Source organism: Schistocerca serialis, chromosome 3, assembly GCF_023864345.2.
Source record: "Schistocerca serialis cubense isolate TAMUIC-IGC-003099 chromosome 3, iqSchSeri2.2, whole genome shotgun sequence".
Taxonomy (NCBI): domain Eukaryota; kingdom Metazoa; phylum Arthropoda; class Insecta; order Orthoptera; family Acrididae; genus Schistocerca; species Schistocerca serialis.
The window spans coordinates 58,808,354-58,836,303 of record NC_064640.1 but is presented as its reverse complement, the minus strand read 5'-3'; the positions used below and the strand labels follow the sequence as shown (position 1 = coordinate 58,836,303).

The 27,950-nt window shown below is 37.9% G+C and overlaps 1 protein-coding gene across 3 annotated transcripts in view; it reads right to left on the bottom strand.

The window, feature by feature from the left end:
* Positions 1-27,950, bottom strand: part of LOC126469710 (mucin-5AC-like) — a 193,775-nt gene that overhangs the window by 105,869 nt on the left and 59,956 nt on the right. For all 3 annotated transcript variants that reach the window (XR_007586049.1, XM_050096896.1, XM_050096895.1), the window contains exons 4-7: positions 24,735-25,504; positions 18,118-18,447; positions 2,954-3,701; positions 1,407-1,528 (exon numbers count right to left, since the gene is read on the bottom strand). Coding sequence is in view for 2 of the 3 variants with exons in the window: in XM_050096896.1 (XP_049952853.1) it covers positions 1,407-1,528; positions 2,954-3,701; positions 18,118-18,447; positions 24,735-25,504 (1,970 nt within the window). In the remaining variant the exon portion in view is untranslated. The remainder of the gene's footprint in view (positions 1-1,406; positions 1,529-2,953; positions 3,702-18,117; positions 18,448-24,734; positions 25,505-27,950) is intronic.

Genomic DNA, 27,950 nt, shown 5'->3' with positions numbered 1-27,950 from the left:
CGCAAAATTACAAGGAGCAAGCCCCATGGGAGGAGACCGAATACAGAACACCATGGCAGGGCCACCATGCAGGAGACTGCCATAGTGGAAACAGAGGGAATGAAAAACACCTGCAGCAGTGTGGAGGCGTGCTTCGTGTGCAGGGAGCAAAGAGAACACCCGATCCAGAGTGGACGCCAGATGGAACTCCAGGCACCACCCACATATAAACATTGGACCCATTTAACCAGGCAGTTAGTCTCAGGGAATACCTGATGAAGATGTCAAGTTAATGCCATCAAAATATTGTTCTGTGAAGACACGTACCATTGGCACACCACCCAACCTCAATGAGATGCTGAAATATGTAAGTTGGCCAAGGAAGGAGCTGCACTTAATCCTGCAGATCAGATTGCTCTAAATATGCAATAGTCAAAACTGTATGCTGTGATGTCATTTCATGTTGTAACACATGGCAGTACTCCACTGTTCTATCAACTTGAGTTATTGCAGAATTGGGTAACATACATTCTGCCATTACCATAAAACAGGTTGAACCAAGACTATTACAAGAACACTACCTCTTGCCATTAGCTCAGCAGTACAGTGCTCACATACCCATTGCAGCCCAAGGCACTGGTGGTTTTTAGACAACTGAAGTTGATGAAATACAATGTGTGAAACATGCCCAGTCCATAGCAAACAGCATCCAACCACAGACTCAGGCAAAATCACAACCACTGTAGTGCTCGAACATCAAATAAGCACTTGAAGATGCTGTCCCCGCTGTTATGGTGACAACGGGGCAGTTATCAAATGCTGTGGCCTGGTACCTGCTTGCCACTACATGTGATGGACGCTCTTCTATCAAATAATTTCACAAATGTATCAATGCTGTGGCAAATAGCCCTGTCCAAAATGAAATGTCACAGTATGAAATTCATCCGCCCCCCCCCCCCCTCCCACCCCCAACAAAAATCATTCTGCAGAATACAAAATGACTCATATGATGAATTGCACCCTCTGACGTAGATTAATTATTGCCTCCATGTTTCCACTTCATTTGATGCCTCTTAACTTATTTAATACTAATCTTCTCTGTCACACAAGACAGGGTATTACTGGGCTTAGGTGTGAGCAGTTCCTGTGCCAATTTAATCACTGTTTTGCCAACAGACTATTGTACACATCCTCCCAGTATGTATTCAGTTGGGCCATTAATTTTGAGTGTTCCAATTTTCACTGTCATACAGCATATTTGACAGTAATTTCATTTTGGGCATATTTTGTAACAATTATTTTGACTGTAATATATGCTAAATATTATTTGTCTTACTTCTCTAGTACAACAGTAATACACACCATTTACCTACGGCACAGCACTCTTTGCTTCAATATAAAGCAACAAAATGGAGGTAAAAACTTACCTGAGGGCTGAGGACTGGTATTTTTTGAAATGTAACAGGTCCAGCAGTCAGGTAGGCTATAGAGTTGGCTGGTACGTGGATAGCACTACTCGATGCTGCTATTCTTACATTCTGTGTTACACCTAAAAATAAGTTATATATAAATGTGTATTCTTTTCAACAAAGGCATCAATTATTGTCTATAAACCCAAGTGTTGCAGTAGCAGCAGTACTGCTTCATTGCTAATAAAACAAAATTCTCATTAACAGCAAAAGACAGATTAATTTCAGTTATAAACATTTCTCTGACAATTAACTGCAAATTATGTCTGGTTTCTAAATATACAAAGAGTGTCATGAAAGTTTTGACAATAGTCTGAGAAAATGAAGGAAGCAATAATTGCAAACAAAATACTTTCATTAGGCTTCAAAGTAATCATCGTTATCTACAACACAGTTCTGGCATCAGTTTCAAAGCTTTTGGAAACTGTAAGCAAACGCTTCTTGTGGAGTCACTCAAAGCACTGTGGTCACGTCTTGTGGGATATCCGCATATTTATGGGAGCTGAGACCTGGTGCTACCAATAGAATCTGGAGACCAAGTAACAGTCAACAAAAGGGTGTTCATTGACTTACCTATCTTCTTTGGATGGATCACACCCTGGCTATTGAAAAACGTGATGAACATTGTCTTCATCTTGGATTTTGTCAGTCAACTTTTTCTGAGAGGCAAGGAAGGCTAACCCCATGCAACTGACTGTCCCTTGGTCTACCGATCATATTGGTAGCACCGGATCTCGTCTCCTGTTTCGCTGCGGATATCCAACAATGCATGACCAAAGAGTTGAGTGATTCTATAAAAAGCTCTTGCTGACAATTTCAAACAGCTTTACAACTGCAGGGGTTCAACAATCTCGTGGCAAAAAAGGCCTTGTCCTCCTCATGAGCCATAATTACACAAACATGTACATTTGAAGATAAATATTTAGGAGATTTGCATGTCCATACTAGTGCACAGGATAAATGGCGATTCTAAATCGAGGTTCAAAAATGTTGAAGAATGGAAAAGGCATGTAAAATTTGGGATTCTGAACAACAAAAGAAATGGAAGAAGTGAAAAAATGTCTGCCAAAGAAGAGGGCTGTTTCCCTTTTAGAAGAAAAATACACCACTATCAGGCTTAAAAGAAATAGATTTTCCTTTTTTAGCTAAACATAATTCAAAACACAATTTCCAAAATATATAGTAAACAAAGAAATAATGATCAACAACTTTCATACTGCAAAACGGTAACTTCTAATGCACTTTAGAGGAATTCAACTCATTTATTTACAATAGGGAAAAAATTCAAATAGCATCACAGGTTAATACCATAAACATGAACATCGTTGAAGTACACATTTTAAAATCAGAGCAGTGGTATCAAAGTAACTACAAAATTAGTTAACCATCTGCCATAAAGATTTTTGTTTTTTACACTGCAAGAAAAGTAAAATCTTATTTATAAAATGAAATTCTAACCTTTACAACAATTTATTATCTACTAATTATCTTTGAAGAAAATTTACCTTTTACAGATGATGCTTTCACTACATCAGGCAACGAAGCAACTGTCATAATAGGTTTCGGCTGTTCAGCACTGGTTGTTTGTGAGCTGAATACAGAATTTGAGTTTACAACTTCTGGTTGACTGCAGTTTGCAGTAATTCCACTAGGAAGTGAAACCTTTATGAGAGGAGTAGTTAAAGCAAATGTTGGAGTACCAGCAGGTTTCTTTCCCAACAAACTGGTCATAACTTCAACGGCATTTACAGTTGTATTTTTTCTTTTCCTCTTAGCTTCAGCACTAGATTTATATGTCTCTGTAGGCCTCTTCAGACTTGCACTAAGAATATTTGGCATATGAAACTGACCAGTCTTCACAAGTGATGGTTTTGAGTTACCCACAGTCTTTGCACTAGTCGTAACACATTTGGCAAAAATGTTTTTAAAGCTATTAGCACTATTCTGAGTACCAGAATTCTGGTTCTTACGTGTTATGTTGGGAAGAATTGGCACGTGATTCTTTGCTGAGTTTATTAGAAGTGTGTTTGCACCTAACAAACTAGGTTTGGTGCTAATGTTTGTGAGGACAGATTTCATCGTAGATGCTGCATGATTTGTAGCATTGTTCAGCTGAATGCTGTATATCTCACTGGTCATTGGTACTCTAACAACTCCTTCTGTTAATGCAGTCTGCAGGCCATTTCTTGATTGATCTGGACGTCGGCTTGAAAACTTCACAACACCCTGCTTTCGACAGGTAAGCGAAACCACCTGAAAATCAAGAAAGCACAAACGTGTATTCACTCTCAGTGTTTTTAATATTCGTGCATAAAACACATGCTCAATAGGAGAAATAAAGACAGATTTAAAGGTATCGCTGCCGCTAGAGTGACTGAAGTATCATTTTATAAAAGTTGGTGAAGCAGCCCATCACCTAATCCTTGTACAAAATAAAATAAAAAATAAAAATAAAAAACACACACACACACACACACACACACACAACTTGCATCAGAGAGAGAGGGCGGGGGGGGGGGGGGCAGGGGGGGGGGGCACTGGATACAAACTATACAAACTGCAACAAATGACCTTCAAACTTGATGCCACCTGCGTAGTAGAAGAATGAGTGGTAGTTACGAAGAAATAAATGCTATACTATGGAAGTGAGTGAGAGAAGGGATAGGACGACACAAGGTAAAGTCAAAATAAAAGAAATTGAAGAGGGCAAGTAATAATATTGACAAATAAGGCATCCAGATAGGATAAAAACAGATTAGGAGGGATAGGAGGAATAAGGTGTAGGGGTGGTAGAGGGGAGGGTGTACCAAGAGAAAAAGGTGTGTGCAATTTACACAAAAGGTTCTCTCGAGCAAACAAATGCTACAGTGGGTACTAGAAGGTTATGTAGGGGGAGCCCCAAGCAACACAATCTGATCTTTTCTCCCTGTTCAGAGAAAGAGCAATAGCCAAACAGCAACTGCATGGTGATAACAATGAGGAAAATTTCTTCTCCAGCTGCAACAGAGATTTATTTAGAATCACACATTTTGGCTCTTGTTATTACGTGACAACTGAAAGCAGCAAATCTGTGATGACTGAACAACAACAACATAGCACATCCTCAAATATTGGATTTATGGCAGGAAACCTGGCATAGGCCTAATGATCGCAATATTTGTCATTCACTAATAGTCTTGGCCAGGTACAAAATAGGCATTCTGCTGGTGCAACTGAGGCTGTGTTTTTTACTGAAGTCACAATTTGCTTGTGGTCATATTTGGACTCATCTTAACATGCTCTGAAACCAAAGGGTCAAACTGCTTCTTTATTCCAGTGTACCTGTAGGTTAATCAAGGTCAAAATGCATCACATATAAATACATGAAATATGTATGGGTTATGGAAAGGATGTTCTAGCAAAGACAGAAAGCAATATGTAGCTGAAACCAGTTACAAAGTGTGTGTGTACTTATTGTAAGGTATCGTTTCTAAGGATAACCTGCAATGACAATACAGTATAACCTCACTTTCACATTCCCACAATTAACATTTTCCCACCGTTTACAACATTTTTTATCAGTCTCGTCAAACTTCCTATGCCCACAATGTTAATTTGCACCCGATTTTGCGTCAACATATTTCTAATTTTCCCGTGATTTACACATTATGAAAAAAATGTTTGTGGAGAAAAATGTGACGTTGGCATGATGTTGGCCATCCAGTAGTGTTCACAAATATTACGTTGTTAAGTTTCTTGACAACGAGGCGCTCTACTCAGCAGATTTGAAAAGGGAAACTTGTAAAAGTTGGAACAATTCGTGCCCTATTTCCTGCAGCTGCCAAGCTCTACTTGGCATGATGGCTGATGGGAGTAACTAGATTTGTTCGAATGACGATATGAGCAACGACAACCATTTCTGAATTGTCTCCACTGGGCAAACACAATTTCATGATTGTTGTGATTGTCGTGACACCTTTGTCGAACCATATTTAGCACGTTTCAGCGTATGGCCACTTGGAGCGCTAGCTGACACCATCATACAAACATTGTGGCAATTTCGTGTCTAAACGTGTTCACCAGCATTATGGACAAGACCAAGCGCACACGCATCGATTTTTATCGTACTTAAAAATATTGTATGATTAAATTCTTTTAGAGGAACAAAGGAGAGCATAGGAACTTCTTTGTTCCACTAAAACAATTTGATCGTACGATCAATACTTGTGCGCTAGGCCTAAATGTCGGTTTGGCGAATGATGCGTGCTACCTAGTTAAACTTCTTGGTCTAGTTAAGTCGATTCAGAGAGGGATATTTGAGCTGTTGCTTTTGATACGTTTTCTTCAATTACCTATCTAACAAATAGTGAAAGACTATCACTGATAGACATTTGGCGGGATAACTAATGAAGTGACAGTTGATCAGTTATCGACCGGGGTTGAAAATTATGGAGTTACTAAAATCGCTATTAAAAAATAAGGGTTGGTGGTAGAAGGGTGAAAATTTAGGGTTGTGTGTATTTTTTAATGCCACATCATAAAAAATAAAAATAAAATGTTCTGTCCAAAAAAAGAAAAAATTTTGGGGGTGGACCACCCTTAAACTTAGGGGTATGAAAAATACATTACGACCAATTCTCTGACATACCAAATATACACGTAAAATTTCATCAGAATTGACAGAGCCGTTTCGGAGGAGTAGGGCAACTAACACTGTGACACCAGAATTATATATATAAGGAAGGATAAACCTTCATTAGATTAATAAACAAGTCCTTGACACGTCTTTGATCCCTGTTATGTACATGTATCATAAATAAAGTGCAAGGCAGTATCCTACACGTAACTTTTACAGCTTAAAACATTACTTCCCACATTTTACATTTTCCCGTGTTTTACACAATTTTTTCGAAGTCCCTTGAAAAGTGTACAAGAAAGGTTTCACTGTATTTGTAATTATTTTCAAAAGTAAAATAAACTAGACTGTAGTGATAAACTTTTTGAGAACCCTTGGCACCATGTAGGCTACTCAGCCAAGATATCAAAGGGGTTTTACAGCTCGTTCTCAAAGGACGGTACTGTATATTGTCATGGGCGCAAACTGAGCCCCCATATTTTTCTGATTAAATATTTCATGTACAACAGTACCAATCTTCCTTCAAGCAAATAAAAATGTCAAACAAACTGCGGATTGCAAGAGGAGGTCTTTGCCATCATAATGTATTCCTAGTGCACTGATTTTCTCCACCTGTCATCTGGATATAAGAGACATTATGTTCAGCATAGTCAATGTTTTCTGTGGAGAATATTTAAGTGAAAGCCTTTTCAGTACTTTGTCCCAGTGGATGGATGTTAGAAGTGTATTGTAGAAAATCATGACTACTATGAGTGCCAGTAAAGGTATTTTGTTTGTTACTCTTGGTTTCCTCTATTTTCTGAGACCATTCATTGAAATTTTCAGCCACCTCTTGTACATTTAAGCTAAACAAGCCATCTTATGGCATTCAGTAGGAGGTGCTTCAAGTAAAACCATTAAGCTTCAGTTCTCAAATCGTGTGCAGGAAATGTTATTAAACCTCTGTATGATCTGTAATTTCTACAAGTTTTCCATTAGAGACATTTCACAAACTGTACATGGGAGGAAATAGTATATTTCTTGGCCTTTCATGAAACATGCCTCTCTACTAGCAACAGTATGCCATCAATTTGAAAATAAATTATTACATGTCAGTGGCCCCCTTCACTACACACAAATATCCATATACTTTTTAGACCTAAAAATAGGCAACAAAAACAGTCACCACCAATTTGATATATGTAAAAAAACTACTACCCCTGACATCATAAACAAAAATTCTTGTCGTGCAAATCTGCATATTTCAAATCAATGATTAAAGTGATTCTGAAGTTACCTCTTGATAATAATGTGATAAAAATGAAATAAAAACATTACAATACATGGCACAACAAAATTACTTCAACACCAAAATAGTACTCAGATTATATGAACAGCATACGAAACCAAAGACAGATAATACACACAAAGAAATAAAATTAAAAGGGGAAGAAAAATAAATCACAAATAAACCTACTGATCTATGTCACAGCACCACACATGGGGCAAATAACAAATAAAATGGACAACTTGTTAAAGAAAACAAAAATGAAATTAACTTTTTTGTTCAAACAACAACTTGAAGGCCAAAATCTGACACCAAAAAATAATATCTCCACTTATTTAAATCCAGGTGTCTGCAAACTTTGCAACACTGCAATAATTTTTATACTGGACAAACAGGTACAAGTTTCAGAATTAGATTTTAAGAACATACATGAAACTGTGACAGCAACCAACCCACATTTTACTTACATTTAAAGGAACAAAAACTGACAGAAGATACTGAAACTTTCAAAAAAGTTCTATACAAATAACCTAAGAGACATACAATGAACATTTTGGAGGAAATGTGAATTTACATTCATACAGAAAAATTCCCAGAAATTAATGAACATACAGATTTTAAACATAAAAAAATACCTGGAAAATTTTATTGACATTACAAAGGAGAAGGGATGAATCATCACAAGAAACGATAGAATATTATTTGCCTAAATTCAAAAAATACCTATCTCTGAAAATTAAATGTACTCACAGACTTTCCAAGAAACATAATTTCAAACAGCCGCAGCTGTCAAAAATAAGTTTATAGAGTTCACGCAAATGAAAGTAGAGAGAAATTATGTGAACATAATATAAATGGAAGACAACTGATACTTATCGAAGAAGCAATATGGACCATGTCATACCAGCTATGACCCAAACAATGTACCATACATAGACTAACTAACTAACACAGATGTAAGGAACAATATTATACCATCTGCACAGGTATGTCTGATAATGACAAAATGCCAAAACGAGTTTGTCTTATGATTTTGTAATTACTGTGAGTACATAAATCAGCTGTGCAGCAGAAACCTCTACCAAAAATAAAATGTCATTCTTCGACCTCACACATGCTATGGGACCACTAGAAAAGAAGTTGTTGAATTTAACAGTGCTTTATTTCATCAGGACAGTGAACCAAGTTAAAATTGTAATTGCTCATAATGGAACAAATCTGTAATGAGTGTCCATGTCAAAAAATGCTGTCCCTGAAATAATGTGTGTGCAATTTTACATTTTCCCAGTGTGTGAGGATTCTGGACCAGTCTCAGGTATTCAGAATGGTGGTGGCTCACAGATGGTGTGATATTTCAGCAAACTGCCTTGTTGCCATCCACAGCCATTCTCCTGGCACCATGTCCCCTGGCCACCAGTCACCAGATCTCAATATTGTTGAGTTTTTGTGTCTCTTTTGGAGTGAAGGGTGTCCAATTACTATCCACCTCCATCAACCTTACCTGAACTTGCACGTAATTTGCAGGAAGAATTGTAGCAGATTCCCTTGCAAGCCATACAGGACCTGTGTCAGGGCATCCAACAATGAGTCATTTTGAACTTTGAGGTACCTTCCACGGTTTTCATGGCAAATATTTTTCAAGGTTACTTTTTTTACAAAATTTGACAGTAGAACATTTTTTCAAAAGTATATATATTGATAATTATTAGAATATCCATGATTAACAACATTTTTCATTAATAGTATAAATCAGAGATATGAATTTAAAGATTTATAAAATATTATATACTAAATTTTGATTTACAGACAGTAGAAAATATCAAATAGAAAATTACACATTCTGAATTGAAGGGAACAAACTTTAGAAATTTTTCCATAATATAAATGAATACACCATTTCTTTAAATTTTCTATCTCCGTTGAAACCTTTGAGGCTTCGCTCAACATATTTGCTCTTTTCCCTTCTAATTCTTAGATTTCAGCTTGATTTTGTTTGTTTAATAATCATTCCTCCTCCTATCTTTCACCTTCCTTCTCCTTAGTTTTAATATCATGTTTGTACAAAGAATGTGCAAAGCAAAAAGAGTGTATAAAACTTGTCAATGTTTAAAGTGTCAACCCCATTAGCATCCTGGACTGTGCCACATATGTCTCTTTGAGCAATAAGGCTCTTTTCTGTCCGATTTGAAATTATAATTTTAGCATTTACAGAAAAGCCTCAGCAACAGAAGCATTTCGATGTGAGATTATTAAAACAATTTGCACAAAATCTCAATACTCTGGGCATGGCTTTGAAAGTAACTAGATTACATAAATCTAGAAATTATCAAAATAATTTTTGCTTCTCTTGTAAGATTTTATCTTCAATTCTTTTTCTCCCCAAATCTCCATCAATTCAAGTTTGCCACTGTCTGCCTTTGAACTCGACATTCTTCCGTTCAGTAACAAAATTTCAAGTCATGCTGTCAGTCTTCTTTGAGCAACTTCCTGGTTTAATGTAATTTCTGGATTGCAGCAGGAAATCCCACACATTAAGTTGTATTTCAGGGGTAGTAATCTTTCTCACAATTTCTCTAGTAACAATGATGTAATCCAATTCTTTACATCCTTTCTCGCTGCATCAAAATATTCATAAGATTATGTACTTCATCATCATGTAGATGTGGAGCCATTGGAACACTGCTCTGACAATCGAGTAAAAATTGTGCCAAGCAATGTGCTGTTGAACCGAACAATGTCAGTTTTGGAGCTAGCAATTTATTATTGACAGCATCAGAAACAATTCTGAAACTCTATGATGGAGGAATAGTTTTTAATTTCTATCTTTCAGTAAAATAAGTTCAAATATATTCAATAATTTCTACAGCTTTTTCAGCTGCATTGGCATTTTCGATCCCTCTTGTTCCACAAAATTATGTAGGAAAGGATGAAGATCTGGTTATCTCCATGCAGGCAAATCATGAAATAACTAATAAAGTGCTCTAAAAAAGATGATGTCCCTATTAAGTTTACGGTGTGCTTGTTTTGAAAGTGCCATACAATACGTGCAAACTGTAGGTACTAATTTGAAGCAGTTTTAGACCATCAAAGGATTCTTTTAGTTCCTTGTTAAGGTCAAAAGTTTTCAATTCACTCTGGCCCATCCATCAATAACTACATATCATCTGCATATGCAAGCTCCTCAGTCACTCCATTAAACAGTGTTCCCCAGGGTTGTTGCTTTGTGTCTTTCACATTACACTCTCAAAGGCGACATTAAACATAATAGGGGAGAGCACATCACCCTGCTGCAGTCCTTGGTTAACTTCAAATGCCTTTGATAAAGTACCCTCGATCTTTACTTTGCATACTGTTCTTCTCGAAGTCATTTGAACCAAACTTATCACTCTGTTAGGGACTCCTGCCTCTTGCATTGCATTCTAACGTTGATCCCTTTTGATACTGTCATAAGCTTGTTTGAAGTCAATGAACAGCTGGTAGACATTGATGTTGTACTCATAACATTTTTCAAGGATGTATCTCATAGTGAAAATCTTGTCTGTAGTTGATCTATTAGTTCTGAAACCACACTGGCAGTCTCCTAGATACTCTCCTACATATGTTCTTAACCACCCAGCCATGATTTTTCCTAATACTTTATATACTATACAGAGTAGTGCACTTCCTCTATAATTCCCACAGTCAGCTTTGTCATGTTTCTTATGTATAGGACAGAGTATTGCTGTACTCCACTATTTCGGCATATTTTCTTTCTGCCATATTTCCACTATAATCTCAGGCAAAACCCTTACCATATTTTATCATTTCTGCTGTAATATTGTCTTCTCCCGGAGCTTTATTGTTTTTTAGAGTCTCGATACTAACTTTAACTTCTTACAGTGTGGGTTCTGCTACTGATCCCCAGTGCTCTTCATCTCTGTTTACTTCCTGCTCCACCTCTTCTGCCGTACCGGCATCAACTCCACCTTCATTTTCTGATTCTGTATTCAGTAGTTCACTAAAATACTCCACCCATCTGTCTAAACTCTGCTCTTTTCCTCCAATAAGATTTCTCTCCTTATCTTTACAGAAAACTGCTCTGGGTTGGAACCCTTTCCTTATATCTGTAACCCTCATACAGAATTTCCTTGTTTCTTGAGCAGTATTTCTCTCTTCTAACTCATCACTCCACTGTTTTTCAAATTCTCTCTTTTTTCCTCCTACACTTCTTAACTTCTCCCCTTCTCTTCTCCTAGTACTCTTCTACAGTACCTCCAGTTCTCCTCTGCAGCATTCTTTTTCCTGCCTCATTTCTTTCTTCTATCTTCCTCCTACAGTCTTCTTCAAACCAGCTCTGGGTTCTTGACTGCTTCTTTCTGCCCAGTACAGTTTAAGCCATCTCGTGTATTATTCCTTTAACCATTTCCCATCTTTCTTCAATATCCTCTCCTGCCCACTCTTCGGCTTCATTAAGTCTATAGAAATAAAGAGTAATAGACTATGTTGGTTGGTACATGTAGAAAGAATGGAGGAGAACAGCAAAGTCAAGAAAATTTTCAAAGGAAAACCCAGTGGACGTCATATAAGGGGCAGACCAAGGACCAGATGGCTAGACAACGTGGAAGAGGACTTGAGAAGGATGGGAGTGAGAAGGTGGAGAGCCAAGGTAGCCAGCAGAGAAGAGTGGGCGGAGGTTGTCCGGAAGGCCAAGACCCTACAAGGGCTGTAGCATAAACGAGTAGTGGTAGTAAATTCTCTTTTGCAGAACTTTTCGAATGACTACTAAACTGATATAGCATAAGAAGAGAACTCTTCTTTAATAAAGCACCTTTCCTTCTCTTCCACACTCTGTTAACCCATAATTGTATTCCAGCCTCGTCCACCCAACCCTTGTCATGTATGTGAAAACCACCACTTGGTGGTATTTCTGAAGATTTTGGCATTGTCTCGCACTTGAAAATGCAAGTTTAGTACCATCAGCACGGAATGAAAGGACAACAGTGTAGCACTTACTTCTTTTTTTTTTTTTTTTTTTTTTTCACGTCCACTTGTTTCTATAGTCTCAGTTTTAACATCTCTCATGGCAACAGTTCCTACTCGGCGTATCAAATGTCAGAGGAGTTTCGTCCACATTTGCTATTTGGCTTAGTTTCTTTCAAAGTTAAATAATAAAGTGATAGAAGGATAATATTCTCTCTCCATCCTCTTGTGGAATTTCCTGAGATATTTTGGTTTTGGTTTGCATGTTAAGTCCGTGACCCTTCACAAACCTATAGCACCAACCAACTCCACCCTTAAAGTCTTAAGTTCCACTGTAGCACTAGCATACAAGTGTGTATTTGAATCATTATTGTATTAATTCCAGTGCCATCTTGACAGTGTTCTTGAATCCATTTCAACACGTCATCGTTGTGGCCATTTTGCATTTAATCCCCTATTCACACGTTCAATCTTCCTCACTTTTTTCAGTTCTTCTTTCCCCTATTCACACGTTCAATCTTCCTCACTTTTTTCAGTTCTTCTTTACAAGCCTGCCAATCGCAAATGGTTTTTTCTGTTGGTAGAGGGTCGAAATGCCACCTAGTTGATCTGTTACCACATTCTTCTGCATATGCTATTACTTTCAATTTATAATCCCGCATCAAATGAATACCTTTTATTTTTTTCCATTACAAAACCAGCTACTATCTAAAATATTGTACTATTACTAGTACTACAAATGACTTTCAGTTCAAGTTCACTGACACCGTAGACTGCAGTGACACAGTGTTCTGGGTTTGTTATGGCAGGGTAGGAGGTAGATAGTGTTAGCAAGCTTGTGAATCCCTGCAACTCATGTTCATCACCTCAGTGCACTGCTGCAATTTTTTCAATGTTGCCAGATATAGATATGTTTCGCGAGGCATCGAATATATGGTCATTTTTAAGACTAGCAGCAATTTTAAATTGAACACTGGGCATTTTTATATTTATTTTGTGTGTAAGATGCTCCTGAATTTTGGAGGCAATTTTTCGAAGAAAAAAAGCATGTCTTATAGCTGTTTTGTTCGTAGGAGTTCAATTCTATCAAGAATCACTGGTGTGGTGGAGGGGGGGGGGGGGTGTTGTATGACTAAACCGCTGAAGGCTATTGTCCATCTGCAGAAGAATGGCTAAACAAGTTGATTACATGTTAATTATGATAAAATAACACCATTTTTTAAACTGTGTATTTTCAAAGATTTTATATTTAATAATAATTAGTGTATTGGGGGCCTACTCATACTCTGCCAGCAACCCACATTACAGCAATGTCATGCAGGCAGCCAGCTGTTTAGCACATGATACTGAAGGGCTCCCATGATGCACACAACCATGAGACAGTGAGCAAACTGCCAGTAGATGTCGTTCATCCCACAAATCTTTTCCTACACTGGCCACACAACAGAAAGCGAGACCAATTGCATCCTGGCACCAAGGGATGTAGTTGAGCCAATGCATGGACCCTACGGGCCCTGAGTGGCGAGTTCACTCTCAGTGGGCTTCCCAGGTGGCATGACTTTCCAAAGCACTTTTCCCCAAGTTGGAAACTTTGATTACTTTCTTGCACTCAGTACAAATATCAATTGTACAGTTTTTGGCATCAGGAGCACCCCATGGAAATAGACACTCCCAATACTTTTGATACTGTGTTATGCTTGTACATGATTTTGAGATTTTTAATATTTCAACAGCCGCAAGACAAAAAACCAACTAATTTAAATAAACTGACTGCTCAAACTTGTTCAAAGTCGTACTTCCAGGGACAGTTCTGAAGAAGAATACCTTCCAGGTTCTCTTTAAAAAAAAAAAATTGCTGCAACAGCTTTCAGCGACAAAGAAAGGGCATTGAAATATTGGTTAAATGCAGGAGGGGAAAAAACTGCTTGAAGTTACGCAGTGTGCAAAGGTGTTTTCATTTTGTAAAACCAGAGCGTGAACTATACAAATGGAAGAATGAATTACATGAGGTAAGAAATATGCGCCAAACAGAAACCCGAAACCATGTGAATGAAAAACTGTTTGAAGGATTTAGAACTGCTCGCAAGAGGCTGTGCACCCTTACAGATGGAGATCTACGAGACTGGAACCTCCAAATTGCATCAGACATGAACATAGCTAATTTCCAGGCTTCACTGACCTGGCTATGCAAGTTCACGAAATCATACGGAGTACAAAGTCGCAAAATTACCAAGTTTAGGTCACACAAATGTGTAGAGCAGCTGCCAGTGATAGACAATGCTAGAGAGAAATTCATAGCTGACGTAAAGACTAAAATTGTTGTTATCCCTGAAACTGCTTTTTATAATGCTGATCAGTCAGGTTTCGTGAAACAACTGCGTTTCACACCGTACTTTATCATTTCAGGCTGAAAAAAGACAGAGTCGGTTGCCCCATCAATAAATGCTATGACATATTCATATACGATAATACCAGTGATAAGTATGAGTTGATTCCTGTTTCAGCAGCTGTATATCTGTCTTCAAGAACCACGAGTCAAATTAGGACCAAAAATAAAAAATGGACTGTTTAGTTGCAAAAATCTTGTAAACAACATATCAAAATCTGGAAAAATGGGAAAGAATAATTTTCAACATTTCGTTTGGAACGCATTCCTACCAGCTGCAGAAACTAATTCATTGCTTTTGTTGGATTCGTGGTCTAGATGTAACTATGCTTCCGTTTTTGTAGAGGACCACAAAAAAACCTGTAGATGTAACGTGGAGTTCACCTGGAACTACTAGTGTGATTCAACCTCTTGATAAAGAATTTTTTCGACAGTGGAAAAAATTTTTCAGGAAATTATCAGACAACATAATTTCCAACAACTCTCTCTCATTTCAGGTTTATCAGCGTAACAGTATTCTTAAGCTCCAGTCATTTGTGCATTACCAGTTTTCTTTGCCACGCTTTACGAATTTGATGTAGTAGGTCTGGTATGTAGCGCAATATGCAGAACAAGGGCCGGGACCATTTCTGACTCCATCCCAGTTCTATCTAAACAAAACTAGTGGTTACTGCAAAGTGCCTGACTGCATCAATTTTTCCTTTCTCCTGTGTGCCAGGTGCAAGAAAAATGTTTCTTTTCGTCATTCAATAGACACTTCGCATTTTTGTGAGGACTACAGGGAGTAAACAATGAACTGTTTCACTGATAGTCAATTGTACAACATTCAAACATTATTATAAGGAATGGCCTATAGAGATTGTTATAAAATGTAGTACTTCAAGACCTTTCATTTCAACAAATTACAAGTCCTCAGTGAGGGAAGTCGTCTATGACATCAAACACTACCATGATTTTATTTTCTCTGCTAGTCACTTTTATCAGAATTAAATGTGCAAGAATTGAACTGTTGACATCAAGTTATTAAAAAAAAAAGAAATGCTTATATAGTTTAAGCCAAGTTTTCACTGGAGCAAACAAGTTAACAGGAACGAGTGAAAGAGAATTCAGTCTGGTGTACCCAGTAGGCCTCTTGCAGGGCTTTCAACTGGATGCCACTGCAGCTACTTACTCCTCCCTCACCTTTCCCAGTTACCTAAGAAGAAAATTGAGACCTACAGTTTAATGTGGAATCCGAACCGCATGTCTTTCGTCGCCACTCCAACATCTGTGAGAAGTGAATGCTAGGTTAAAACTCAGAGAAAAAGTTGTTGTCTGAACGGGATTTGATCCCGCACACTGGATCGTGAAGCACGCACTTTGCCACTAGACCATTTTTCAATATGACCATTATACCTTACACGCGTAGTGGAAACACTAGTTGTGTCACCTCTTGAGATGATGTTCAATGTCAGTAATTAGTGTTCTGTTTATAAATTTCTCCTCCATGGTAACAAGAAGCCAGGGAAAAATAGCAGCCAACATACAAGGTGAATTTTGGACCAGTCCTAAGGAGAGATGGAGATGCAATTCTGTGCAAAGTGCACAATCTCCACACACATCACGTTTCCATACAAATTGACACATTTAAATTCTTTCTTCCATGGTGCGCCATTTTGCATACTCCATTAAGAACAGTGGGCTCGCCATGCAAAATAATCCTCACTGAATAGGTAAGTTTCACATTGCGGCTCTAAGAAGATCGAGTTGCATCCTGTATGCTGAATATTAGCTCCAAAAACTAAAAACTAGTAACACAGCATTCATAGGTAATGTTCGCTACCTTGTGTTCTCTTCCATTCCCTCTAGTATAAACTATTCTACCCATATACAAATGAATGGTAGTGATTTTTCTGCAAATGCTCATTCACACGTGTTTGCTCTCATTCGCTCCATTGTAAACCAGGCTTCTTAAAATTGGTGTTGTAAACTCCGGATAATTCCACCACGCAGTGCTATGTGAGTGATTTGCCAAGTTGCGCGCTAGGTGGGCAGGGCTGTACAAACTGCTGTTGTAAGCTGTTCTTCACGCGGCAAAAATTTGTAACTTAAACATTTTTTACAAAATATTTGCAGTGCCTCTTAGCAGCTAAAATTTTGGCAGTGCATTTCTTTTGTCATCTTCTACCTGTGTAGAAAATTTCAGAGTAACTTTTGACATGTCTTATTGGACCATTTCCTTGTGAGTGCCACAAAGCTTTTGAATTGTTTGCAGCATGTGACAACGATTTTACCCAGATTGAGAAACTTAAGAGGCTGGAAGAATGCCAAGTACCTAAGGGCCTTTGGAAAATGTGACACCTAACAATCTATTTGTGGTTACTTTGCTCCAGCCTGAGGACTTTTACATTTAAAAAAGTAGCCGATACACACATTAAAATTAAGAAAATAAATATTTCCAAATGTAGTTGGATTCACATGAAAAAAAAACTGCACCTGATGTCATCAGTACTGGAGCACCAACAAGATTTTCAAGAATGGGATTACCACTGACATAATAAAGAAGTTCGCTTTAGTGTCACAACAATGTTAACACAACTTGTCAGCTGAAAAGGCAACTACCTACAGCAGATGCTGCCGTATTTGAAAGTAGGTACAAGAACATTTTCTGAACAATTAATCAATAAAAATTCCTTTGCGCTCTATAGAATTAAAAGAAGGATTAAAAACAATTTATTCACAGGACAGTGCATCTGTAAAGTGCGTATTATTAACAAAAGGGGTGAATGCCTGTGATTTCTTTCATTGGCACCTACCTCATTTTTGTTGATACCTATATGGCATTTAGCACATTCTGCATTTTTCAGATTAAAATATTGATTTTCATTGATCTAACGGTAGGGATCTTAGAAAAATTTTGCAACAATTGTGTGACTTCTTACAGTCAATAAATAAAAAATATTTTTGAGGTTTTTTGCATTCAAATGTTTTTGTCAAAGCAATAATAATAATAATTAATAATAATAAACTAAACAACTCAGAATCTGTCTTTTTGGCACTTAGCCCGTTATTGATTTCCACTCTACAAGATAAAATCACACTTTTTTTCGATTACTCTACTCCCTAATGGATTAAAGGATTGTGAATTTACAGAAGTCCCAACCTTTCCGTCAGATCACTGCACCAGTTCTGCATCACTGCATGTGTAATCTGTTATTAATTTTAACCTGTCCCAAACAATGTTATAGATACTAATTTTTCCCAAAACTTTATCTTGATGCTTCGTGTATCTGCTTCAGTTCAAGCAACTGTCTAAATTTAACAGCTCATATACGTGCACAATAGTGTACTGGTTTAGTGAAAGCAATCACACAGTTTGTCCATACCAGCTATTATCTTCAGCATAACTTTCCATGAAAAAAAAAAAAAAATCCATAGACTGGAGAAGGAAGAAAGTACTTACTGCAACAGGCTTTGGTGCAACTGTTGTCACCCACGAGCCATCCTCAGCTTTTCGAGAATACGCAACAACATTGTCTTCTTGCGCTTTCACAGTAACTGTTGGGGTGAACCTTGCAAGAGTTGCAATAAGTGGGTACTTTGAGGTAGTTGTAGACTGGGTCCGTAAAATGCTCTCCGCAGTTACTGGTGTTGGGGTAATTACATTTTGGATGGCCTGTACTGAAGGAGCAACCACATGATTCAGTCGCATTTCACCTAGTACGACGTTTCCTTCGCTTCTTATGGGAAGAGACGTGTTTAACTGGTTGCCAGCCGAACTGGGTACTGCATTCTGCAAAATAAATAATGGAAGGTTTACTTTTTATAAAAAGCAAATCTGAAAGCTATAATGCTATATCATTGTTAAGTGGTGGAGCACACAGCAAGGAGCCAAGCGGTACTAAAATTACTGCTTCTATAGTTAAAATTATTAACCTGAAAACCGGCTATCTTCAAAAATTACTATAGAATTCCAAAATCAAATTTAGCAGAAAGCCTAGAGGCAGGTAATTAATTGATAAACTGGCAGACTCAAAAGTTACATCTATTTATCCTGAAGCTGATTACTGACTGTATATAAGCATATGACTGATTACACATCAAACACCAGCACCTAAGCAACACACTTAAGACAAAATTTTGATAGCAAATGGAAAATTAAAATATATGTGTAATAATTTACAACTAAATTTGCATCTTAATCACAAACTGTTAAGTAGGGGTGTTTGAAGATAAGGAGGGTGAAATCATCATCATCATCATCTATTATTATTATTATTATTATTATTATTATTATTGAGATGTCACAGAAAATGAGTCCCGAACACCAAAAGAGGGCAGTAACAAATCTGTTTTATGGTGTCCTGTACAAAAATGAAAGACTCATATTTTGATAGCTTTGTAAAAGTGATCGATTTGTGTGTCCAGCACCCAAATTCATTTACAAAATGCCAGATATAGGCTAGTGCTATGAATTTAATGATTTTTAACTTAAAGTTATTAGTTTAGTTTCTCACACATTGTCACTTTAACAAGAGTTGCACAATATCAACTACTTTAATCTATTGTTACAATATTCTACAATACAAGATGTAGTGGGTGGGTCTCAAATGTCAATGTTTGACACACTGTCCAATCATTAACAACCATGCGTTTACTTTGATTTCCAGAGACTGTTGGAGAGTGCATCTTGAGCCGATGTATTTAGCATTCTTTGATTATTCCTCACATGGCCATTGCCTCTTCTTGATCCAATAAAATTAGACAAACACCTTCTCAAGAAAAACATTAGTTCGGGTGCACAACAACAAGCATAAAGAAAGAATACATGTATCAAGTTTGAAGACTGACTAAAGAGGACAGTCACTGTATCCACAGCATATTTATTGTACTCTAGATTAGACCAGCAGCCACCTAAAATATTGCGCAGGAGTCTTTATTTCCAGAAGATTAGTAGCCTACGCAAAATTCATCTTTAACACTATACACTAATGACAAACCATTGCTTTAACAATTTCACCCACAGACTGCAAAATTAGCTTATCTAGTTACTATTTAAACCTATCACGTCGTCGTCATCATCATCATCATCATCATCATCATCATCATCAATTTAAATTGTTTAGACCCATAGAGGACCACACATAGCTAACTACAATCTGTGGTTGCTATTTTTCTTGTCCTTCCAGAATTGTTTCATCCTCTCACTATGTTCAGCTTGACTTTCTTCCGTGCATTTTCCTATAGATCTTTCGGGTTTTTCTTCTGGTGCAACTTCCCAGCAGTGGCTCTCCTGTCTGAAGATTTTTAGATCTGTGATGTCTGCAGATGTGATGCTGGCATTTTTGAGATCAGTTTGAACTTGTTTGATCCAGACTGGTGTTGCTTTTAGCTTCTGTGAGTACATTAGAATTTTCTTTGTTAATCTGTTGTCATCCAGTCTCATTTTGTGTCCATAGAACTTCAGTCATCGTTTGTGGAAGTCTGTTTCAATGTTGGAATATTTTTCTGTTGTCGTGCTTGAATGTAGCCGATATCCTTCATCTGTGACCTTTGGTCCCAGGATTTTGCAAATGATTTTCCTGTCAACTTTTTTGATGTTGTCTAGATGCCCTTCGTAATTGAGGTCTAAGGTCTCGCTTGCATACAGTGTTTCGGGTTTGATGACAGTCGCATAGTGTCGAATTTTTGTTTTGATATTCATGCACCTTCTGTTTTAGATGTTTGCAATTTTCTCGTATGCTTTTCACATTTTGAATTCACGTGCTTTTTGGGCTAATCTTTCCTTTCCTGAGGGTTCGATGATTTCACAGAAGTATTTGAAGTGATTGACTACATTTATTGTGCCATATTCTGTGATGAAATTTTCTGTTTTGATATGTTTTGTGGCCATAAATTCAGTTTTTATCAAAGGGATCTGGAGCCCGACTTTACCAGCACATTCTTTGAATACTTCGATCTGATGAATTGCTGTTTGTTCATCCTCCAAGAGGATCACGAGATCGCCAGCGAAGACTAAACATGTGACATTATTGATGTTATCCTGTTTTTTCCTTGCATGATGGGTCTCCAGCTGTTTTGCTTTTTCACTACCTTTTCCCATTCTTTTATGACCGATGTTGAAGAGTAGTGGGGAGAGTCCGTCACCCTGTCGGACACCAGTTTTGATGAGGAAAGGTTGGGAGATTTGTCCACTGAACTTCACTTTGGAAGTTTTGTTGGTTAGGGTTTGTTGGATGAGTCATCGTGTTTTTGGGTCAAGATTGCTTTCTTCAAGTATATTAAAGACAGATTGTCAATCAATGGAGTCGTAGGCTTTCTAAGTTTTAATGTGGATTGTAGGTTGAAAATTTGTTCAGTGCATGATCTGTGTTGTCTATACCCTGTCTGGTATTCACCAATTAGGGGCTCGAGCTGTTCTTGTGCACATTGTAGGGGGCAGGCAGAGAGAACCGACATTTGAAGCTAACTGCCGAACGATTCTACTGCCGCCAACATACATTGCATGTAAGGACCACGAACATACAAGAAATTAGGGTTTGTATGGAGGCATATAGACAGCTGTTCTTCCCCTCACTTTATTTGCAAATGGAACAGGAAAGGAAATTTAGTGGTACTGGGTACCCTCAGCCATGCACCATATGGTGGCTTGCAGAGTACCTATGTAGATGAAGATGTAGATCATTTCTTGGATCATTCACTAATTTGAAATAGTACAAAAGTGTATACAATTTGGACAATAGTGCTTTGCAAAAAATGTGAAGATACATTTTCTGATAGCCAAGAATTTTCATTTCTTTCCAAAATCTTCCAGGGTTTTATCTCATAAAAAATCTAACTGCTACAAACAAACTTTCTAACTGGAAACCAGGAACCAAACATATTACAGAAACAAAAGAGAAGAGGCTGTATCTATCATTTACAATGTTTTTCCATGTAAAATTTCAAAAAAACCTGTATAATACCATCATCCAGTCATGCGGACACCATGTACTAACAAGAAATCAAAGGCTCAATGAAAGTTGAGCAATTTTACAGCCTAGTAAATTAGTGACATTACTGATAACAAATAATGAATATATTTATGTGAGAATGAAAAAATACATACTTACAATCAAACAAAACACATGTACATTTAAATACAATTAATACTGACACTAAAAGCCTTTGTAACTCTCAACATATGTAGGCACTACTAATCCTCAAAACTGGTGATCAATGGAAGTTCTAAGCAGTGCAATATATTAGCAATGACTAACATGCTGCAATCGCGCCAAAATATGTCCCAGTGACTTCAATGTCGCAATTACAGCAGACTATGTCCCAGTGACATACGATGTGAAAAGAATTAGAATCTAACAATCTAAGAAACCCGAAAATTGTACAGAAATGGAATCCAATTTCCACCAAGACTGAATACACAAAGATATTCAAACAAAGATGCTGTCATAGGTAAAAGTGTCAGCACTTTTTACAAAATCTATTTCCACAGGACCATAACATCTGCTGCTTCTTTCTGAAGCTGGTACCTTCATCCTGCATCTTGCTGAGGTTACAGATAAAAATTGTGAGAGTGTCTCATGAAACAGAACCTCCTAAGCTGCACAGTAAATTGGACCATATAAAAGTTTTTCCAAAAAGTGATGTAAATTAACATATCAGTAGAAAAACAACACTGCCACCACTATTCCAAATATGTGATGTGTTGAGCCACACAAGAGCTGGTTATATTTTGCTGTGACACATCACTGTACATGAATCTGTGTACATGTTTTCAAAGTACATTTTGCAAAATGCAGTGCATGCAACTTCATGCACCTTACCACATAGTGTGTCAAAAACTGCAAAACATTTAAACCACTTCAGAAATTACAAACAGTTGCAGAAATTATTGTGCTATATGACGAGAGAAGACTTTACATGTGTTACACACATGGAAATAAAATAAAAAAACTTCATAAATTCACATGTATCACAAAACTAGACACCCATAGCTATAAACATCCCAAATCAGTTCAGAAAAGTGTGCCCAACAATGCTACACCTAATTATAAATCAATGGGAAACAGAAAACAGATTTGAAGCACTAGAAGGCTTTTTTTATTAACTTTTACATATAATGACCACCTACACAGATATATTTTATACACCTAGGTATGAGCTTTCTTATTCCCCTAACTAACTTACTGGCGTATGCTTAAGCTCACTTTTTGAGAAAAAAAGCGTCTTTCCACCGTGAACTTGACAAGAAGAAGGGACCAGTTGGTAGGACATGTTCTGAGGCATCAAGGGATCACAAATTTAGCATTGGAGGGCAGCGTGGAGGGTAAATATCGTAGAGGGAGACCAAGAGATGAATACACTAAGCAGATTCAGAAGTATGTAGGTTGTAGTAAGTACTGGGAGATGAAGAAGATTGCACAGGATAGAGTAGCATGGAGAGCTGCATCAAACCAGTCTCAGGACTGAAGATGACAACAACAACAACAACAACAACAACAACTTCTTGTACTTTGGAAAAAAAGTTAGTCATTTGAAGGAAAATGTGAACTGTAAGATAATCTACCACAGTTCTCACATGCTCAATCCACCTCTTATCGCTTTGCAACTTTACGCCCAGATATTTAAATGACTTGACACTATCAAGTGGGACGCTAGTAATACTGTATCCGAACATTACGGGTTTGATCTTCCTACTCATCCACATTAACTTACATTTTTCCACATTTATGGCTGGCTGCCATTCATAACACGAACTATAAATCTTGTCTAAGTCATCTTGTATCCATCTACAGTCACTCAACTTCGACACCTTACCATACACCATGGCATCACCAGCAAACAACCGCAGATTGCTGCCAACCCTGCCCATCGAATCATTTATTCATACAGAGAACAACTTTCTGAAGGGAAGTTGCTCATACAACACCACTGGATACTCGAGACAATTCACATCGATGGCTTATTCTTTATTTTTTTGGGTAGGGGACGGAGAGAATCACATGGATTTGGGACTTCTCATGAGGTTTCTCAAGCATGCACACTGTTATGGTGAAACAAAATCCCATTCAGTGTCATCTTTGGTAAGGTGTGCTTTATTATTTCAAAAAGCTTTGATAAATGTACCATACTCCGATTAAAATCACTCTATGGTTGATGTTTCATCGAGCCTTGCGGCTGGAGCCAGGCAGTTTTAGTTTACTCGAATGCCATATGCTCACACACTGTTTTGTATGTGCATGCAAAGCCTTGTCAAGTGCGGCTTGCTGCAAGCTCATAATACAACCCCCCCCCCCCCCCCCCCCTTATACCAGCAACAGCAAACTGTCAATTGCGAAGTTGTTGAACATAAGTCATAGTTGTGTGCACTGACATATTCTTTACAATTGGATGCACTGGCTGGTGGAACATTTCTGTTAACATCTCTCAGTAGTCAACGACACAGATAGTGAGCCCAGTCAGCAAAGCTTCAATGAATTTTTGCCTTTTTTCTGTCACTCAGACCCCTGCCCGCCTTCCATATACAATAACTTTGCTATTTTTCTCTTAGGTTCCTACATATAACAAATCACACAATGCTCTTCAGGTACAATCTATTCCCTTAAAAAAATAAAACAAAAATAAAAAGAATCAAGAACAATTTTACATATTAATACTGTTCTGTGCAATAACATGCTAAAATGAAGACTGAACATTACAACTTGCATAAGCAGAAGTAACTAAGTAACTAGACAATGGGGGTACTTCATTTAGAGCCTGTACATGACTGTTTACATCACACAAGTCAACTAATGTAACACAGAACTGCAGGTACTGAAATACAGAAAGCCTAACAAATCACTCCGACTTCTCAAACCTCAACTAATATCCAAAATTATTCAAACAATAAAAACAATGTGCGGGAAAACCATTATAATCATACACTACATTCAAGGATATTCCCCCTACTCTAATTCTTACTAGTGCAAATGAAGACTCAAGAAAAGTTGTGCCACACAATTTTAGTAAAAACGTCTAGTGCACCTCAGGGCTGCACAATTAAACAAAAAACGTAAGGAAAAAAATAACTTTAATACTGACCTGTGACTGACTCCGATGCCGAGCTGGAGACCGCCCTTGCACTGAGCCTCGGACTGCGGCGGAGGGTGCAAGGGATGCTCCTGCACCCTTTCCCTTTCGCCCTAAAGCTTCTTTGGCTGACCTGTGTTCTGCCAGCAGTCTGTCGAAGTTTTGGCTGCGGCCCGCCACTGCGCGCCGCATCGACAGGGAATGAGACTTGCACGTAAGGGAGCGAGTGCATGGTCTTCCTGTCTCTGGATTCCACACACCGCAATGCTTGTCTGGATCGTACTCTCGATCCCTTGATACTCGAGGTCTTTTCTTCTGCTGAGACTGCCGAATGGGGGGTGAGTGAGTCCGTACGGGTGCTTTTGCAGGCTCTATTACAACGGGAATGGTTTCCAGAACTGCGTCTGGCCCTGGAGCTACTGAAGCTACGGGTGGCCCCAGGTCGGGGTCGTTTGCCAAGGCGGCGGCCGCGTGAGCCGGCACTGGGACCTGCACAGGGACCGAGACCGGCACTGTCAGCGTCAGCGTCACCGGCACCGCCCCCAGAGGAGGGGCGGGGGTGGGGGGCGCGGGCGCCGCGGCCGCCGCTGCTGCGGAAGGGGGATGACCTGTTGAAACTGTGGGCTGCGAAGGTTTCTTCACCTTCAATTTTACATTTCCAGCCCCCGATTTATTTCCAGCTCCTGTTTTGCTTGTGGAGGGCAATCTGTTTGCCAGAACTTTCTCGACCGGTTCTGGTGTTGGCACTGGAGCATCTGGAGGCCTTGGTCTGTGCCATATTTCTGGAATACAGATCATTCAAAAAGTATAGCATTTCACAGAGTAACAAATAACTTAATACGCTACTAAATACAAACTCTTTAAGAAAGAATTAGTAGATATTCTTCACAAAACTAATCACTGAAATTTTAATAAGCTACATATAAATAATTTAACTAAATAGTTCGATAATCATACTAGGAAACTGATTTTACCATAAAACCAAAATGCTACTATCGAAGTCAGCATCAAAAAAGGCATACACTTCCTCTTATAAACTGGAGACACCACTACAATCATAAATGTATATTCAGTAGTACATCACTTGATGAAGAATGTCACCTGCTGGAGACTGGACAGCAAATTAAGTTAGCTTCTACACTCATGTAACAGAAAATTAAGTGATATAACGAACAGGTTACATTTTATTAGTCACAAACATATTGATCTGTACTAGTTGTCCAGAAAGTAGGAGGTTTTAACGTCCCACTGTGAGCTATGTTACCAGCAGTTCTTTCACAGGATTGACAAGGGTGAAGAGTGAAGCTGACCATGATCCTCTACATAGTGCCACCCTGACAGAAACCATGGAAAACTCAAATAAAATAGACCATGTAAGCACTATCAGTATTCATTGAATAATTTCAGCATTTTACTATGGTATCAATTCACTTCATTCCTATTTTTATATCAAACATGAAGATTTTGATTATGTGTCTCCTGCAAGAGCAACATCATTATTCACAACTACTTCATGTATGTCACCCAGATCTTCATGACATTTTCTATGGAGGAGAAATCCCACTCTGCTTAAAGTATTCACCATCAAGAATTCAGTTTGCCTTCTTTCACAATGCAGAACCTTCACATGCTGTACCAACTCTGCACCCAGAGTCTGAATTTAACAAATGAGTACATTCTCCAAATTTGGCCACCTGGAATTCTAGTAGCTATCTATTCTTACTGTCAGGCCCGGTAAATAGGGTGTTTCAATACTTCCTATGATCTACCTAATGAAAACTATCTTGGTTTTGTTAGAACTTTTGGATGTGCTGTTACAGTTAAAGATTCACATATCGTTATAGTGCAATAAGCTTAGAAAATCTTCATTTAAAAGTAACTTGCTAATAGTCTGCAAGGTTCTGCTAACATGGGGAGTCTGAATGACCTACGTGGACCGTAATGAAAACATGATTTTCTCTAATACAGAGGTTTTGAAATGCGAAACTTGCTGAACATTAAATTTTGTTTTAAATTCTTTTACTACACTAAGATCAAACTTTGCTCTAAAATTCTACACAAATACTTAGAATACAGAAGATGGAGTCCTGTTTCTCACAAATGTTCCTTTCCTTCAGATATACAACAACACCAATTATTACTACCACCACGAATACAAAATGCTGCTACTGGCTGTAAAATTTTGATCCAGCAGTTTAATTGTGTAATTTTAACCAGCAGCTCAGTTAAGAAGCCTTTAAGATTAAAATAGTGAAGTGTAACATAGCAATGGTACTTCCCACAGTTCGAAAATTCCACAGAGCCTTCATACACATTTAGTTTTCCAGTTCAAAAGCAGTAGGCTATGTATTACCTACATTTATTGTAAATGAACTCTATTTTCAAGTTTGTTAGCGACTATAATCAACATCACAAAGTTTTAGGAAACTAATAAAATTTAACACATTTTTCTGTTGCCTTAACCGTTGCAATAGTTTTCAATGAAAATGAACGAAGAGTACGGCGACTTAACCTATTGCTGAAAAGTGAGTTGGTTAAGTCCAGGGGCATACTTGGAAAGATTTTTCAATTGAGATCGTGTTATTTTTGAATTTATGAAGGAAAAAGGAGTGCAGGAACAAAAATTAGGACATCTGGAATGGATTGTAGACTTCTCATTTTAAGTGGACCTGGCTGCACACTGCCCACAGAAAGACATTGCAATTTTTGTGATTTGATGGGGATGTATATAAAAAGGAAATCACATTGTAGGAGGGACACATTCTGATAAAGGTAATCCAGTTCCCCAAGTTAACTGGCATTAAAGAAGGCATGAGGTTTGAAGAATTCATTGTGGCCTTGCAAGAATTACGACAATAGTTTTATAAAGGTTTCCATTTGCCATTTCAGTTGAAAGCACCTCTGTGCATGTGCAAATGTAACTGATTGACCTGCAAAGTAATTCTAGTTTTAATTACAATCTTTTTATGTTAAAACTGTCCAGAACGTCTACATTACTTTTCTCAGGTAGATTTTTCAAGTCCCCATAATGAGGCTGCAAAAGTGCTTGTAATCGACATATTTGTGTGAAAGCCCATTTGGATTATGAAAGTACATGTCATGATTATGTGGCAACTTTAGTGCAAAACTCTGAAACTGTCTGCATCTGCCCACATGCCGACTGTTTGTACCTAACGAAATTATATTATGTTTTCGGCACACCATAAATAATTGATTAATAATGAAAAC